The sequence below is a fragment of the Lampetra fluviatilis genome, chromosome 14 (genome assembly GCF_964198595.1).
Source record: "Lampetra fluviatilis chromosome 14, kcLamFluv1.1, whole genome shotgun sequence".
Taxonomy (NCBI): domain Eukaryota; kingdom Metazoa; phylum Chordata; class Hyperoartia; order Petromyzontiformes; family Petromyzontidae; genus Lampetra; species Lampetra fluviatilis.
In genome coordinates, this window is record NC_136288.1 from 9679906 (window position 1) to 9697910 (window position 18005).

The window sequence follows — 18005 nt, forward strand, 5'->3', positions numbered from 1 at the left end:
GACCCTTGAGCTACAATTTTAAAATGCAAACAATATATGTCTCAAAATAAGTTGAATAAACACTTCACGTAACTTTAGCACCGCTTTGAACTCACCGGAAAATTTAAACTGACACATTTTTCTTCCCTGATGGACGATTGATAGCCAAGAGTGAAGAAAGTAGACTGCTGATACTGTCAGCAGTAAGTTTTCAATTAAAAAAGACCAAACATAACCATTAAAGTTATAAAAAAAATTACCAGAGTATTCTTGTATCTTGTGTAAATTTAATGGTAGTGAATCTTGCACAAAACGATGTAATCAAACACTTCACTGCATTTCACTGTAGCACTGTATTTAACTCACTGCTCTGATACTTTATTTATTCTGCTTTCACTCGCTGGGGTTGAAATACATTTTAATTCGATGCAATATCTGGAAAATCACGGAGAAATGTTTATATGTTATCATAATTTAGAAGCAAAAATGAGACTTACCTTTTGTTTCAAGTGCTGAAGAAATACATAAAGACACCAATACCACTTTGTTGCTGCGTATCGTTATTTATTTGATAAAATTTCAATAAAGAAGCATCAAATTTTAAGCGAATTTGCGTAAAAAAAAATTTCTTCGCTCGACCTGGGGGAGTGTAAAAATCCACCCACTCATGATTATTAATGAGGGGGGGGGGGGCTCTTTTGCAGTGACGTCACGTACGAATGTAGCAGTGTGCTGCGGAGATTTATTTTTGACCGTCACTTTCTGTAAAGAAACGTCATATTTGAAGCGACTCGACTTTGCGAAAAAAAATATCTTTCCGCTCGACCTTCTTCCGCGTGCATGTAAAAATCCACTCGCTCATGATTATTTTATTATTAATGACGTGGGGGGGGGGGGGGGTGCGGCATGTGGAGGGACGTCACGCGCGTTACACACATTTCTGGGCTATTATATATGGATTCATAAGCTATTAAACGGTATCTTATAAATCGATAATATTAAGATAACGTACATTATTTAATATATGTTGTATTTAATTCAAGTACACCTGGCGTTCAGAGAGGGCACTTGCCAATAACATCTTGTCACACGGTAGCAGTGTGACTGCTAATGAGACCCAGAAGGGCAAAACCAGTTGAGAGTTGTCGACTCGACCTTAATGATTGAATAACCTGGTGCAGTTTGTAATACATCATCACTGGGGAGACAACTTCAACTGATTTTTTTTTATTTTCCAGGTAAGGCTCATTGAACTATATACAGCTCTATTTCAGAAGCGACCTGGCTCTCACAAATGATAGCCCAACGTACATGCTTATCACGCGAGCATTTATAGCAGCCAAATACTCTAAATGTGTGTTCATTTTTAATGAGGGAAAAGCCGGAGGACCCGGAGATAAATTCACCCGATCACAGGGAGAGAGACATGCAGGCATCAATTAGGGTGGTTATCGAACCCACGACCTGCCTACCGGGCGAGGTAGTTGACAAACACACGTTCAATTTCGATTTAAAGCTTTCGTGACTGCAGGGATTCATCTTCTTGGTTCTTTCGGTAAAGTCACGTAGAAGGGAAATAATAAAATAATAAAAAATAAAACATAATAAAATAATTCTCACGACGTTTCGGCCACAACGCAAGCAGCCGTCCTCAGGTGAAGACCTGTCTCCCCGACAGACCTGGTCTTCACCTGAGGACGGCTGCTTGCGTTGTGGCCGAAACGTCGTGAGAATTATTTTATTATGTTATATTTCTTATTATTTTATTATTTCCCTTCTACGTGACTTTACCGAAAGAACCAAGAAGATAAACACGTTCATCGGGAAGCGTTCAAGGCTGGCGTGCAGAGGCGGGAGCGCTGGGTTGGCTCAGCACCACTGAGCGTGCGCTTCTCTTTCACTGATTGAGCGAGCGGCTCGGAGAAGGCAGGGAGTGTTGCACGCCGCGTGTTCTCGCGCAGGAATTTTGAACCGTTCAGGAATTTTCCTCCAGGCCAAAAAGCCTCATGAGGAAATGCTGTTATAAGATGCAGCCTGTACCTACAAGGATGAAATATATTTCATTATGGTACTATGTAAATGTGTTCATCCTTGTCATCATCATACTGCTGTTGATATAATGAAAGATGCGTTAATTTTCCTGTCTTTCTGCTATAAACTTTAGATACAAACAATGTGAGCCCACGTGCACGTGGCCACCTTTCTGCGACCATTCTAGAGAGATGGGCGCTAATGGTCACGGGACTTTCGGCAATATTAGGGCAACTGTTGCCAGCAACGCATTACACATGAGCAACTATGGTAACTATATGGAATAGCATAAAGCAGCAGGATTCTGTGTAGCCGAGGCAAATAAATATAACTGGGATTGGTCTAAAAAGTACACAGTGTTGGGTGGTCACATGACCTCTGATTTGAAAGTTCTATCCCATTTTCCCACTAGCGACGAGCAACTATCGGACGTGTGTTGAATAGAGCAGCAACGTTCCTTGTAAAATCAAAAATGGTGCGGCAACAACTTCCCTAAAAAAAATACTTGCGTGTACCACGGTGTGCGGGTGTCGTTTGAGCCAACTGGGATATAATTGGGAATAAAAGAAAGCACTCCAATGACTTGGACCTAACCGTTCTGTGACCACCTCTCTCACTTTCCAGATGAAAGCGTCCTCACACGCTCAAGTTGTAGCCGAGGCAAGGCGACCTCCGGCTATGGCGCCGTCTTTTCCCAGAAGCTGTCGCTGAGGCTGCTGCTGCTGCCACCGCTGCCGCTGAATGTGGCCGTGGCACAGCGCGAGAACACAGGCCGTGCGTCCATCCTCTCAATGCTGCCGTGAAAGCAGGCGGACATCGCCTAGAACCTCTCCTCGGGATACGGGTGCTTCTGCCACGCCAGATTCCGCCACGCAGAGCCCCTGGATGAACTTGACTTGTGCTGCATGGTGAGGCTTGGCTGGGAATGGGGGGAATGCGTAGAGTGAGGGGGGCACCGACGCTGGGTTCGGGTGATGGATAAAGGCCTCCCCAAACCGGATTTGCCATGGTCTCTCCACAACAATACTCATGATATAGATTTATGTATTATATGATTTTTCATAGAAATTAGGACCAATATCTAAAAAATCCTTACCCGATAAATATCTGGTAGATCACCAGCATTGGTTTAAGCCAGCGTAACTTGTGGTCCAGAGTTTGCTTGTGTTTTACAAATGCTGATTAAATTACGCACTCACAGAATGCCGTGTAGATAATGAGGTTTTCAAAAAAAAAATCATGTGGAGGGAGAGATTGTCTGCTTATTTATTTCATCCATAAGTGGATTAACAAAGAGCTGTAAGAAAGAACATATTTCCTTGTTTAAGTTCATTTAGTTGTACCTGGTTCTCACCCAGTTGATACTAAAACATCTGCCTGTCTGCCCACATGTTCCTTGGTCCATTCGTCCATCCCCGTGGCTAAAGATGGCCCACTGCTGTGCCCGTGCCGCAATCCTCGACTACTGCCAGTCGGAGAGCGGCCTGCAAACGCTCGAGGCCAAACCCAAGGAGCAGCCCTCTTGCAAGACGCACGGACTGCTAACGAAAATGCGGGAGACACCATGGATGAACCCACATTCGCTGAAGAGAACAATGCAGGAGACACTATCAATAAACTCACATTCACTGACAAGAACAATGCGAGAGACACTCTGAATGAACCGCTTCTTAACCTATGCCCCCCATCATTCATCCGTCCTCATCTATCTTTCAGGCTGCAATGTCCATAATGGAGGGGGGCTATGAGATGGGGTTCAAGAGGCACATTGATTTTTAGCAGGCCAAGATTTTGATTTGGGGCTTGTTGCAGAGCTTCACGGTTCGACTCCAGCGGCTACCCCGGTTACTACTGAAGCGCCATCTGTCTTCACATTGGACGTTAAAGTCTCCGTGACGTCATTTGCAATAATGGATCGTTGCGTGTGCCAGCGTCATGGTCCAAATTTTGCCAAATAGAAACAAATACCCGCAAATTACTCAATTGGTATTTATCACAACGAGCATCGCCCCCGACTAAGAAAATCTGGCAGGAGCCTCCTGCAAAGAGTCACGAGATGGGGGAGGCTTTCCTGGGCAACCAAGCACACTCATACAGATAAAGAGCTTTGGAAGAGAAGAGAAAACACTCTTAAGTGTAAATAAACTTTTATTTTATGCAGGGTGATATCTATATTAACATGCGAATCAAGGACACACCTTACTAATTGGCTGTGGCGGGTTTAACGACCCACTTATGTTTACACGATCTAACCCATAAACAAATTATTAAGGAGCCGGATGCTAACTTAGCCGCTCAATAGTAAGTTGCTAGTATTTGACTAGAGGTGTCTGAGATACGGTGAGTGATTGCAACACAAAAGGAGGATATTAAAGGAATTATCACCACCATGCGGATGACTCGGGATGTACGCTCATATTCTTAGGGTCTTTCGGTAAAGTCCCGTAGATATGTTCAAACAAAATGACAAAAAACTACGACGTTTCAATTGCAACACAAGCGTTCGAAACTTCGTTTTTTTTTTCTTTGAACCTATCTACGTGACTTTACCGAAAGACGCTAAGAATATTAATTCCTGCAGTCACGAAAGCTTTAAGTCAAGATTTACGTACGCTCATTTTAGGCACGCGGTGTGGGCAGAGCGGTGGGAATGAGTTGGCTTCGCATTCTTCAGCAAGTCGCTTCGAGCTCTTCAGTGGGAGGCACCGTAGACATCGCGGTGGTACAAGGACGGCGATGACGTCACGACGCATCACGAATGTGGGGGGGATCAGTGAGGCTGGCTGTGTATATATGGGACCTTTTTTGTCAGTTTCAAAATGATGAAAAATATGAAGAGGTTTTATTCTAAATTTGAAGTTTTCGTGACTGCAAGGATCCATACTCTTGGATATTTCGGTAAAGTCACGTAGGTAAAGAAAATAAAAAATAAAAGATAAAAAAATAATTAATTAAATCACGACGTTTCGATTGCAACACAAGCAATCTGTTGCAATCGAAACGTCGTGATTTGTTTGTTTTACCTACGTGATTTTACCGAAAGAACCAAGAGTAAAGAGGTTTTATCTTTCCTGGCAATATAACGGGAGGTGTTAAGATGTTCAAACACCAAAATAGTTACATACTCTTTGGTTCTTTTGGTAAAGTCACGTATATTGGAAAAAAAATCTCATAATAATTGCATTGTCCTTAAAAACTAATTGGCCTACACCAGAGACAGCCTACTTCATGGCCTCGCCTCGCCACCAGTGTGAGACCAGAGCACGCCAAAGGGTGAACAGTTCCAAGGCAATGGAAGTATCAGAACACTTCTAGCTCGGGTCGAGCAGATCATGTATGGGAACCTTTTTCCAGTCTCAAATATGATGCAGAATAAGAATAGCTTTTCGGTGTTCACAGCTCAACTAATTTACTGTTATGCGCCAGTATCCTATAACCCGCTCTTCGAATGAACAAAGAATGTGGTTAACCTATTAAGTTTTCCTACCCCTGGGCTTCAATGGCTCGTGTTTAAGAAAAGTGCTGGAACGTGGCGTGGTATTCTACTGGGGGTGTTAACCATCGGCTCGGCTCGTGATTGGAAACTGCACCATCCCGTTCATGCGAGTTACCCGGTTTGGGTTCTGAAGCTACCAAAGTGGACACTGAATTAACTATACACCACTTATAGGTACACTATGTAAGAAATAAAAGATCCCCCATATAGCCTTAACAGACTGTCGGGGAAAGTGCTGTCAGCGAGCACCTATAAAGGCCGGCACCGCAAACGATGGGGTGGGTGGCCAGCACCACACCCGGCCGCCTTTGTCTCCCCGGTGGCAATGGTTACACACCGCACCAAGTACTCTGACCACATTCGCGAGCACAAGTCAGATTTGAAACACGGCAGGACGAACTCTTCTGCCGTGGCTGACCATTGCTACAACGCGGTGGGCTCTCATGATATTGTTTTCTCCGATACCAAAGTGCTGTGCAAGCCGTCTGGATACCACCAAAGATTTGTCCATGAAGCCATCCAGATATACAAACATAGACATAACTTCAACCGAGAGGATGGATTAAAATTGAGCAATCATTGGAAGGATGTTATTAACCAAGTTAAACTTTAGCTACCTCATTGTTTATATTCATATCCACATCTCCAGTCTTTTATTCCCAGCCTTGCACACTACCATCACGAGGAAATTTGACGTGCAGTGTTTCAATCGTGCAAATGTGTCCCCCCATCCCACTCCCCCCCCCCATCCGATGTACAGGAGCAGTATGAGCAGTATGCCCAGTAGCTATTTGTGTCCACCCTTAGGATTAGCCTCTCCAGCCCACGCCCCGCCCCCACACTCACCCTGCCCTCGTTCCCCCCATCCTCCTCAGCTATATAAACCCTTGTCAAAGCCATCTCTTCGGCATACCTCAGCAACTGTTTTCGTTGTGGTGGTCCCCACCTGATGAAGGACGCTTGTGTTGCGCCCGAAACGTCGTGATTTAATTGAGTTGTTTTCACTTTATTATTATTTTATTATTATTTTCACCTACGTGACTTTACCGAAAGAACCAAAGAGTATCGAGCCAAACAGTCGACACGCCAAGTCACCGGGGTCTGCCCTCAAGGGCGACGAGTGACTGCCATTTGTGCACAGTAGCCACTTCAACAACAACAACAACCAGTTCGGATTACACCCCGACCATAAGTCCACGATTTTCATAATTATTATAGTGGCAACGCACAGCATTCCATTGATGTACCGTGCATGATGCAAATAACCTTTGAAAAGTAGCAAAGCATTGTGTGTGTGTGTGCGATACAGTTCTCACCGAGAACATGAAACTTCACAAAGTCGTCGTATCACTGAAGCAACCGTGACGGCCGTGTGTGTAGGCTCGTTTGTTGTTGCCATTACAGATCTTCGCAGCCGATGTTGTGATGCTTTTGGTGAAAAAAGGTGTAAATGGAGGGAGTGTGTAAGGATGTATATAAAATGAACATCATCCAAGCCCTTGCTGGACACGGTTATTTTTGGTAGTGATTCTCCGGCCCCCTTGCACTGCGTTTGTACCAACTACAGAAGTATTAAGATTGCACTTCGTAGTTTCACGCCGTAGGTTTGTTGCCGTGGTTGCGCTGCTGAGCAGAAAGGAAACTTCATCACTCTCCCAAGAAAAAAATGCCCCCTTCTAAGGGGGCGTTCATAAATGACGTCACGCGATTTTGGACGATTTTGACTCCCCCACCCCTTCGTCGCACGGCGTCACAAAAGTTCAGACCCCTCCTCAAGAAATAAAATATGCTTCAAATCGCTTTCAACTATTGTCATTGTAGTGCTTTTTTTTGTGGCGCTGCTCTCTGATGTTGTAGGAGGAACATTTATTAAAAAGTCAATTTAATTAAGTAGAACGTGTTGTCTATATTTATTTATAGTTGCGCATTTTGATGTAACGTCACATTTCTCAACCCCCACCCCCATCGTCACACATCGTGACAAATGTCTGACCCCTCCCCCCCCCCCTAGGTGCATGACGTCATTTATGGACGGCCCCTAAGTCCAACTGTGACTAGATGACATTGAGGCTGCACGACCATGTATTTATATGTACCAGGTATAATGCAGCAGTGGCTATGTGGAGTAAGCCACCTGAGTTCGATACCCAGCACCCACGGCTTACATCATTGGCGAGCAATGCCCTCATTACCGGCTGCTGAATAAACTATACCCGTGTGTGTGTGTGACACAGATCGTAACACGTGGAATCGATGGTGGAGACATAGGCGCGCGCTTTCCACCAAAAAGCAGATGAAGAGGAGCGCGCCGTTCTCCATCTGGAGGCGAACGAGGCGCGCGCTGCGAGGGCTGCGCGCGCGTCTCCTGCCGAGAATTCCAGCGGCTCCTCCAGCCCTCCCCAACCCCTCCCTCCCACCCCCAACGCCGCCCCCACCCCCGTCTCGTGCGCGCACCTGCGCGGAACCACGGAGCGAGACGCGCGCCTTGCCCGGGGAGTCTCTCGCATCGGAGCCGTGGCGCGAGCCAGCGGCCATGTGGCTCCGGGTTGGTCCCAAATCTCCCCTCGCTCTCACGGTCACCGCCACCTGCCTGCTGGTGCCGCTCGCGCTGCTGCTGCTGGCGCCAGGCTCCAGGAGAGCGGCGACGCCCCTGACCCTCCCCGCGCGTGACCCGACCGACGAGCGGACGCAAGCGCCTCTGCTCGCCCGGTCCGCGGCGCCCTCCGAGGGGGCGGGAGGGTCCCGCGGAGCGCCGTCGGACCCCGTGCACGTGGAGATGACCCGGGCGTGGGAGCGCTGGACTCGGCGGCGCAGCGACGGCGTAGGGGTGACGCCCTCCCGGGGGCAGCTGCTGTGCGCGCTGCGGGGGCTGGCGCGGCGCGGCACCGAGGTGCTGCGGCGCCACGAGGCGGCCGGGGCGCCGGGGCGCAACGCGCTGCCCGCGGTGTCCCTCGCCCGGCAGCTGGCGGGGAAGTGGCGGCGATGCGCCGTGGTGATGAACGCGGGGTCCCTGCTGCGCGCTCAGCTGGGAGCGGAGATCGGTGAGGAGACGTGGGGGGGGGGGGCGACTGAGGAGGAGGGATCGAAGCGGGATGATGGGAGGGAGGTGAGGAATTTCTTCCAAGTGGACAAACGTTGCACGCAGCTGTAGAGCCTGGGGCTTGGAAGGGTCTGAGAGAGTCGAGATTGCTTGCAAGGTTCAGGGCATTTAAAAACATTAAAAGCCCCATCTGAGCCTAATGTTTATTGAAAGCCCTTTGATCCAATGGAAATTAATAATTAGGCCCAGGAATGGTTATTTAGTGTCAAGCAACACACTAACATTTTTACCATTGTGCAATGTACTTGGAATATTCTATAACTTTTATTTTTAACACAAATAATTGAGGTATACATTTTTAATTATTGAAGGGTTTGTCTGTTATCATATGCCAAATAATTATTAGGAAACCTTAACAATATATATCGTTATCAGGCCATATGGTGCAGTCCCCAACTATGATTAACTTGATCTCTCTTGTCTCTATTTACGTGCTATGAAGAAGGTCCATTGCCAAAATCATTGCTGATGACGTTATTTTTTTTACATTTTAAGGAAAGTCTTCTTGGCAATTATTATTTGTACTCGTGCACCACTGTCAATACGTTACTCGATCAGCAAAGCCACCTGAGTGATACATTTCAGCATGAGAGTGACGGGCAGGATAACGAATTGAACCTCGAAGCAGGAATGTATCCACTTGTGCGCTCGTCCAGATGGCCACGACGCGGTCATGCGCTTCAACTCGGCACCCACGGCCGGCTATGAACTTCACGTGGGCACCAAGACCTCCATTCGCCTCGTCAACTGGCAGGTAAGGTCGCAACTTTGTTGAGCTGTCACTCGTGGCCGGGGTCGCTTCTGAAAAATAAGTTAATACCTCCCAGTGGGCTTTAACTGATTAGATAAATATAATTTAGTTGTATCTGTAAGTTATTTGTATTTGTTTTTACCTTTCCTACACATGGCACTCCTATCGTGTTTTTGTACTGTTTGTTGTTGTAACGTTCTTACCCCGTGCTCCTACTGGACATCTGTGAGGAACAGCTTCATAGCTCGTCGGATTCCTCCAGTATAAATACGTATTCTTATTCTAATGATATTGTTAACATTCCTCAAAAGTATGAAAGCATCTCTTGACTAGACTTATTTACCGCACCTCCGATTAGCATGGTTGGCTACGTACGGTGTGAAAGAAGTTCAACATGCTTACATGCGTATTTGTTCTACGGGTCGTTCAGACAACATTGGGGGGGGGGACATTCTTCCCTGATAAATCATCATTAGCCATGATCAATCCGCTACTGGATGAAAGTCTCCCCAATCCGCTGCCATCTCACGATGCTGAGGATGTTAACAATCCACCCAGCACCTGCCGATGACATCGCCGCACCTTGCCCACCACAACCACCACCTCCAGCCGCCGTCCCGGTAGACGTATTTGTCTTAAATATTGAATTCCTTGGGCGTCTCTTCTTTATGGACCATTGTCCCTTACAGTGATGTGTGTCTTGCCCCAAGCGCACTTGTGTTGCCAAATAGTATGCAAATTTAGCCGAAGAATTTAGGTGCCTCGTACTGAATGTGAATTATTTTCTCCGCACAGCACCGGGGATATTAAGGGACTGGGCGGGGGGGGGTTAAGGAGGATATTGGTGGGTAATTTGTTTTAAAAAAGAGAGAATTAAGAATATTTCTTTACAGTGGAGGAATCCTATGAGCTATAAAGTAATTTTTTCACAGACGTCCAGATACAATTACAGCCATAAAAATGCACAGAAACAAATGCATGGCACAGTTTGTATTGTCATTGTCTGACACTTTACCACAAAAGTAACTTTTAAAAATTACGTTTTAATGACATGAAATTACTCTTAAAAATGTGGTAACGGGGGTGAGAGGAGGGGACGGATGACACTTACAATTGTGGTGAAGTATGGTCAAACAACGCTCACGATTAACTCAGAATGCGGAGGCCTACATCCAACAGTGGATTGACGAAGGGCTATACGTCGTTATTATTATTCTTTAAGTACACAGTACCCTGATGTAGTGGCATAGCGCGGGCTGCTGGCGAAAAGGGGGATTTGCGGTTTACGGCAGTACTGACGTCAGCAGGCCATGATATACACGAGAAGAGGACATCTAGGGGGGAAAGGTCACAGAAGGCGCCCATCGTGAAGCCTCGGGAACCCGCTAGTAGGTTCCAGAAAGCGATGTCACGTGGGGGGTCTAAGAGGGGCCGCTGTGGGGGACCTCGTGGCTGTTGCTGGAAGCGGGATCCCCGTCGTGCTGCTCGAGTCCATCGTCGTCACCATCTCGTCGCCGTCACCATCTCCTCGTCGTCGTCTCCGTCTTTACCATCCCGGGGCGCCGCTAGTCAGACAGCCTACCAACTGTTCTAAGTAGTACCGCCGACAATAGACGGTCTTAATAGTAGTGTTTTATCCCGCTGGTGCTTGCTAAATTAAGAAGTGCCTCCAAGTCTTACTGTCTCCGAGTTAGTCACTCCACTGGCATAAACTTTCTGTGGTGTAAAAGTTAGCACAGCTGGACTTGCAATCCAGAGGTCGCCTGTTTGATATCCCAGCACGTAAGTTGAAACAGTCGGCAAGTTTCTTGAATCTCCGCACCCCTGTACACCCAGCAGGCGAAATGAGTACATGACAGTTGGTTGTCAGGTCGTGTGTAGTGGGGTAAAGCGTGGGTACCCACACCTCTTCCAAGGTGTCTGGCCAGTGTGTACGCCCTGTGACCCCTCGATGTGAAACGTGTTGTGAGCGTCTGCGAGGCTGCTATTGATGTGACCAGATTTGGATAGCCACTGCCATTGTACACCCTGGAAGATGTAATCTCATTGATGTGAGTCGGAGTGATTGGGTATTGCAACGCAAATGAGCTGTTGACTATCGACTGCCCGACTTGCGAACGGGCTTCCATAAGGATATTCGTGTTTTCACCATCCTGACCTGCGAACCTCAACTTGCACTTGCCAACCGAATCATGGAACTAGTTCCAGTTTTACATGCAAATTTCCAATATTTCTCATTTTTGAGTTCAACGATGCTTCCCTTTCTAGATTCGAAGCTTTCGTGACTGCAAGGATTCATATTCTTAGGTTATTTCGGTAAAGTCAGCCGTACCGAACCTCACAAAAATAATATTCAGGACCCACCTTGGCTCCTCCCACCCTCAACCAGTATACAGTATATACAAGGACTGTTTTCTTGGAATATCTCTTACTTGATACAGCTATCGTGCTGTGACGGTTCCACCTCAAGACGGAAGCTTGTGTTGCCTCCGAAACGTCGTGATTTTTTTAAAATTTTGATTTTACTTTCATTAATTTTAATTTTTTTTCATCTACGTGACTTTACCGAAAAAAACCTAAGAAAATGCTTCCCTTTGTTGAACCGTAAAACATTTTAAATAACACTGACTCCATGTGAATTTAAAAAAAATTAACCCGTATAAACAAAGTTTTTAACTATAAATCCTTTATATGCGTGGCATCGGTTTTATTTTATTATTCATTTCTGTTTTTCTTGAGTAAGAGTTTCATTTTTATCACATTGGTATTTTAAATAAAATATGAAAAAAAAATTTCCCTAAAAAGTGAAAAATTTTGGAGAAAAAAAATTCACGAAAATAAATTGTCACGCACAACGAGTCTGTGTGCAAAATGTCAGCTCGATTGGATCACGGGAAGTGGGTTAAAAAACGACCGAAAGATTTGCACGGTCGTAAGCGCGCAAGCAAGCAAGCAAGTGAACTTAATATAAAGGATTTAAAAACGGTACATTCGTGTGTTCCGACTTACGAACTGGGCCCCAGGGACGGAATTCGTTTCATTCACCCAGCGTGTGAATTACAAATGCAGCTTTTTAAATCCTTTATATTAAGTTCACTTGCTTGCTTGCTTGCGCGCTTACGACCGTGCAAATCTTTCGGTCGTTTTTTAACCCACTTCCCGTGATCCAATCGAGCTGACATTTTTCACACAGACTCGTTGTGCGTGACAATTTATTTTCGTGAAAAAATTTTTCCAAAATTTTACAATTTTTAGGAGAAAAATATTTTTACTAACACAATCATATATTTTTCCTAAACACAGAAAATTATTCAAGGAAACAACAAAAATGTACAATATAAACAATCATACAAAAACTGAAAACCTTATAATCCTATATACGACTTTCCTTATATTTAATTTAAAATACCAATGTGATAAAAATGAAACTCTTACTCAAGAAAAACAGAAATGAATAAAAAAAATAAAACCGATGCCACGCATATAAAGGATTTATAGTGAAAAACTTTGTTTTTACGGGTAAATTTTTTATTGCTTGCTCACACCACCTCTGGCGGAAGGAGGAAACTCGAGAGCCCTGGTTCTCAACCGGTTTGACGCGGATCCCTGGGGCTACGTGAGGTGATTTATTAATACGAGAATTTATATCATACGTGAGAGTAATTGGTGAATAATCACGTATGAATCTGCCAATATTAAATATCTCCGATTACATTTAAATCCGCATGGTAACCTGGAACGATATAAAAGGACCTTTCTAAACTCATTGATCGTAAGCAATGTGGTTTACAAGAGTAACCAGCGAGAGAAAACAAATTACCTCACGCGTGCAGAGCGTCCGTTGATTTATTTTGATTCGCTTGCAGTTACCAGCAAGTTAGGATACCCCACAAATATGAAAAATTGGCGAAACTATCGATGTTCATTTTTCGTACATTGATTTCTTAGAACCACGTTGGGGCAGGCAAAGGGGGAACTCGGTTGAACACGGGGTACTGGAGCCACGAAAGGCTGGGAGCCACTGACGTAAACGGCATTTGATCTTCGCTTCCACGTTGACCAGGTGTGTTGTAAGAGGTGGGAATAATAACGATTTACCCCACCACGTACGACTCATTGATCTACGAACTGTGGTGAACCCATTAATACTTACGTGTGGAGAGAGGCATTATTAAACGTTATACCTTGCTAGAATATGGAAGATGCAATCGTACCAGCGGCCTCTGGATTGCAAGTCCAGTGGATTAACCATTCAACCACGGCGGCTCCGTGGTTAAACACACTCAGAGTTGCTTTATTGTTTTGGGAATGACTTATGATTTTAACACAGAGGCGCCAAGGTGCCGAGATGCCAACTGCCTGGCCTGGTGTGCCACTTTGTTGAGCTATCAATGTGTGGCCTGGTCACTTCTGATATAATTCAGTGGGGCCTACCTGGAAAAATACAAAAAAACTGGATAGTTTAGTAGTTTTTTCTGGAGCATTGTTTCGGTTATAGTCTAGTAGCTTAGAATACACATCAGGGATAGTCCAAGCGGTGGACAGTCCAACGTGGTGATTTGTAGCACCGCAGGCAGTTACACCACAGTGGACCACATCTCAATGTCTCATCACTGACCCTGCCACATTCCTTACACTTATCTCGCTTTCCAGATCGTAAATCAGGAGGAGTTCAACTTTGAGACGAGCGAGCTGTACAGAGACATCATTCTGGTTTTGTGGGGCCCCCCTCCATATACCTGCACTGAGAAAAACGTGAGCGTTCACAAAACACAACAATCCTGCACACCTATTACGCAACTCGACGTGAAGGCGAGGTTCGTGAAAAGGGGGCTTGGGTTCCAGCGGCTTACTGTGAGGGTCAGGTTTTGGGCTCACAGGCGGTCTCCGGTTTGTGACGGTCCGATTTTTACAGCGATCCACATTCGGGATATTTACATAACGCCACCACGGGACCGATTTACAATGCATCTTCTGACTGGACTCCCGAATTATGGGGAGCCCTTGGGTCTGCATGCCGCGGCATTCAATCCACAAGTCACATCCACACACTCTACGCCTTCTCCTCCGCCACTGCCTCGTATTGCCCTCCTCTAACCACTCCAAAATGCTCCCCCCCCCCACCTCTCATCCGAGCAGCAGCAGCAGTGGAAGGGCCATGTGAATATCACATTCCCGGCGCTCGACGCGTACATGAAGCGCAGGCGCGAGCGGCCTCGCCAGCCATTCTACCTGCTGCACCCGTGCTTCCGCCGGGGTTTGTGGGATCTGGTGCAGCGCAACGTGGGGCACGGGGAGCGCATCTTGGAAAACCCCACTTCATCGGGGCTTCTGGGCAAGTTTTACGAGAAACGCGTGACGTGCTGACAGGCTGACATGCTGATGGGGCTCGCAGCGATGTCGCCTTTACTCCTATTTAAGAGCCAGAAACGGGAAAGGGTTTTCTTCACAATTCCAGCAAATCGCCTGATGAAGCTGGTTGTTCACATCACCAGTAAAACATCACACAGTACTCAAATTGTAAATGTCGTGGGTTTAGTCTCCAACACACCGGTGTGCTAAAGTAGTAGCTAATTGGCACGTTTTGTTCACGTGACAAACCTGACTAATTGATTGTGTCGGGTGGTGGCGGGTTTAACGACATATTTATATTCACGCGATCTAACCCGAAAAAAACCCTTTATTATGAAGAACGTAATGCTGTCCATAAGAGGTTCTTGAGTAAGATCGCGTAAATATATAAATGTGTCGTTAAAACCCGCAACCACCCGACACAGCCAACCAGTAAGGTTTGTCACCTAAACAGAACGTGCCAATTCGTCACTAGTACAGCACACCTGTGTGTTTAAAAACCAAGCCACAATATTTACAATCTGAGTACGACGTTTCGCCAGTAATTACAACTTGCTTAATCAGGCGACAGCCAGATTTGTGGAGAAGTCCTCCTGTTTCGTTCCTTATGTAGTGTGATGACGTCATGCCATGGGTGCTCTAAGGGGATACCCTCAGGGAAAAGGGGCGGGTCCAAGTCAAGGGGAGGAGCCGCCCAAGGGGTACTTAAGGGGGACCCCATGACGAGGGCGGGGTCGTTGTGGGAGCCCGGAGTGTGGATCAACTGCAGGGGATCTCTACCCGCTCGTGACCGGGCGGTGTTGGCTGAACCCCCGTCCGGGGTCGACAAGTGGGAGACCCGAAGAGATAGCCGAGAGTAGGCCTCCACGAAGTCTGTGAGAATCGGCTGAGAGTGAGTGGGGTTCTTCTCTCCTCGGCCGGGCGGTGTTGGATGAACCCCCATCCCAGCCCGTGTGAGAGAGCCCAAGGGATAGTCGAGGTTAGGACGATTAGAGCTCGGCGGTCCATGGAAAGGACCGAGTATAGAGAACACCTACCCCTGGTGTGAGCCGAGTGTTTAAACAGTGTTAATTAATGGCGAAAGCCCTTACAAGAAGTTCCATCTCCGCTTGGGTCTACAACGCAACACTTATATAGAGGCGTAGATGTGTTGACCACGCTTCTGCACTTTGTGAATGTTGTGGCTTGGCTCTCCAACACACCGGTGTGCTGTACTAGTGACATGTTCTGTTTACGTGACAACCCTTACTAGTTGGCTGTGTCGGGTGGTGGCGGGTTTTAACGACACATTTATATATGAATACGCGATCTAACCCAAAAACCTCTATTATGGATGATATTCGTCGCGAAAGCCTTCGTGTTAAACGTAATACTGCTTTGATCTCGGTGCAAACAAATTCCTACCACTAGAATACAGGTGCCAATCACCGGCCCGTCTGGGTCAAACGAAGGTCAAAGGGGTGGTAGCACTTTGTGCGACTCGCGTGTGTGGTGGTGGTTACTAGCGCCGCCCCCTCTGCCTCGTGGTGCTGCAGGAGTGGCGCTGATGATGAGCCTGTGCCAGGAGGTGACCGTCTACGACTTCATCCCCCCGCGGGGCCGTGCCACGCAGCAGTGCCACTACTTCGAGCCCGCCCAGAACCTGCAGTGCACCCTGGGCGCCTGGCACCCCCTCATGCAGGAGAAGCTGCTGGCGATGCGCCTCTCAAACCAGCCGGCCCAGCACTCCCTCCAGAGCGGGCGTCTCGCCATGCCCGGTCTGGCAAACCTCACGTGTTCCCCTCGGCACGAATAGATATGCGCGGCCCTAGGGCTCCTTTGTCCGTCTTACCCGATGTAGGTAACCTCTGATTGAATGTATCCACTTTGCAGTTCAATCAACCGATGGTGATGACAACTGCCAGGTTTGGGAAATCTTGCCTGACCGGTCTGGCTAAACTCACTTGCTCTGTGGTGAGCATTATGGGCCACAGATGGTAGCACCGTGGTAACAAGTGCCTCATTTATACTATGAGTGTTTATACCAGTTAATGCTATAAACACTTTGTAACTTATCAATCACGTTAGAAACGGATATCATTTCTATTGAAAATAGTTTTTTATACTGCACAGGATTAACATTAACAACTGACATAAGTAAAATAAATATAGTGTGCCGTAAAATATATTCACACTTGGCATTGTAGTCTTGGGTGCAGTCATAATGTTGTAGTCTCCACCAAACACCATAGCTCCATAGATGGCTTCATTTCGGTATATTTATTGAAATTTACTTAATATTTAGGTTTCTACGTAAAATAATGGTAACGAATCCAAAGTTCATCATACCGAACTTCTTCGTCGAATATACGTGGGTTTGATTCGTAACTCAGGCACCTTTTTCTGCGTGGACTTTCCTTGTTCTCCCCGATATCAATATGGTGAGCGACGGGGAGCACCCGCTCACCAAGTTGTTGTTGTTATTGTTGTGCTATTGAGCGATGAACCGGCCCAGGCCGTAGACGGAGCAGGCCAAAGACCCCGTGCCGATCAGCGGTGGGACAGCGCCTGTGAAGAGACCTCCCAGGGCACCCGGCCGACACAGCGAGACCCAAATCCTTTTGTCCATTCACGCGACTTTCGATTTCATTCCTGGCCTCGAGTTTCAATTACATTCGTATTGACACAGACGCGCACGCTCGCATAGAGCCTCACAGCGCAGGACTCCCGTCCTCAAGCGATCCCACGCCTCCTCCAAGCAGCTGGATTAGAGGTGCACGCCACGGCTCTATCCACTGCTGGACGGTGTTGGGTGCGGGATGGCTCGGGGCTGGAGAGCGCGGCGCGTCCTGGTTCAACTCCCCACCACGTGACGTCGCTCAGGCGCTCAACGAGCGGTTTCTGAGTTTATAAGGCAAACAAGAAATAGTCATACCCCGATTTACGTCTCACCGTTTTACGACGTTTCGGAAATACGTCGTCACTTTATTAATACCGCCGCCTGATTTCGTCGCCTCAACCCACACTTACATCGCTGACAGCGTCGTCCGTCCTTTCAACGTTTCCGTCTCCTCTCACCCATCGCATCTACCGACTTTGTGAGTCGCTCCGATTGACGTCGCTTCCATTTTCGTGTCCGCACCTCTTTCAGGAACGCATCCCCGACGTAAAGCGGTGTATTACTGGGTGGACTGTAACTGCTTTTACTGTTGTTTTACTGCCTTTCCCATGCTTAGTAATTGATGTACTAATGCAATTTGAACTAAAGTACTTTATATATTTAAGGTGGTGTTATGTTATCTTCCTAGCCTGGTATG

General features: G+C 46.8%; 1 protein-coding gene across 1 annotated transcript; it reads left to right on the forward strand.

The window, feature by feature from the left end:
* Positions 1 to 8039: 8039 nt before the first annotated feature.
* On the forward strand, positions 8040 to 16530 carry LOC144935776 (beta-galactoside alpha-2,6-sialyltransferase 2-like). Its single transcript, XM_078862518.1, has 5 exons — positions 8040 to 8547; positions 9263 to 9360; positions 14011 to 14112; positions 14497 to 14692; positions 16245 to 16530. Exons 1-5 carry the CDS (start codon positions 8040 to 8042, stop codon positions 16502 to 16504), a joined length of 1164 nt encoding a protein of 387 aa, XP_078718644.1. The 3' UTR covers positions 16505 to 16530.
* The last annotated feature ends 1475 nt before the right edge of the window (positions 16531 to 18005 follow it).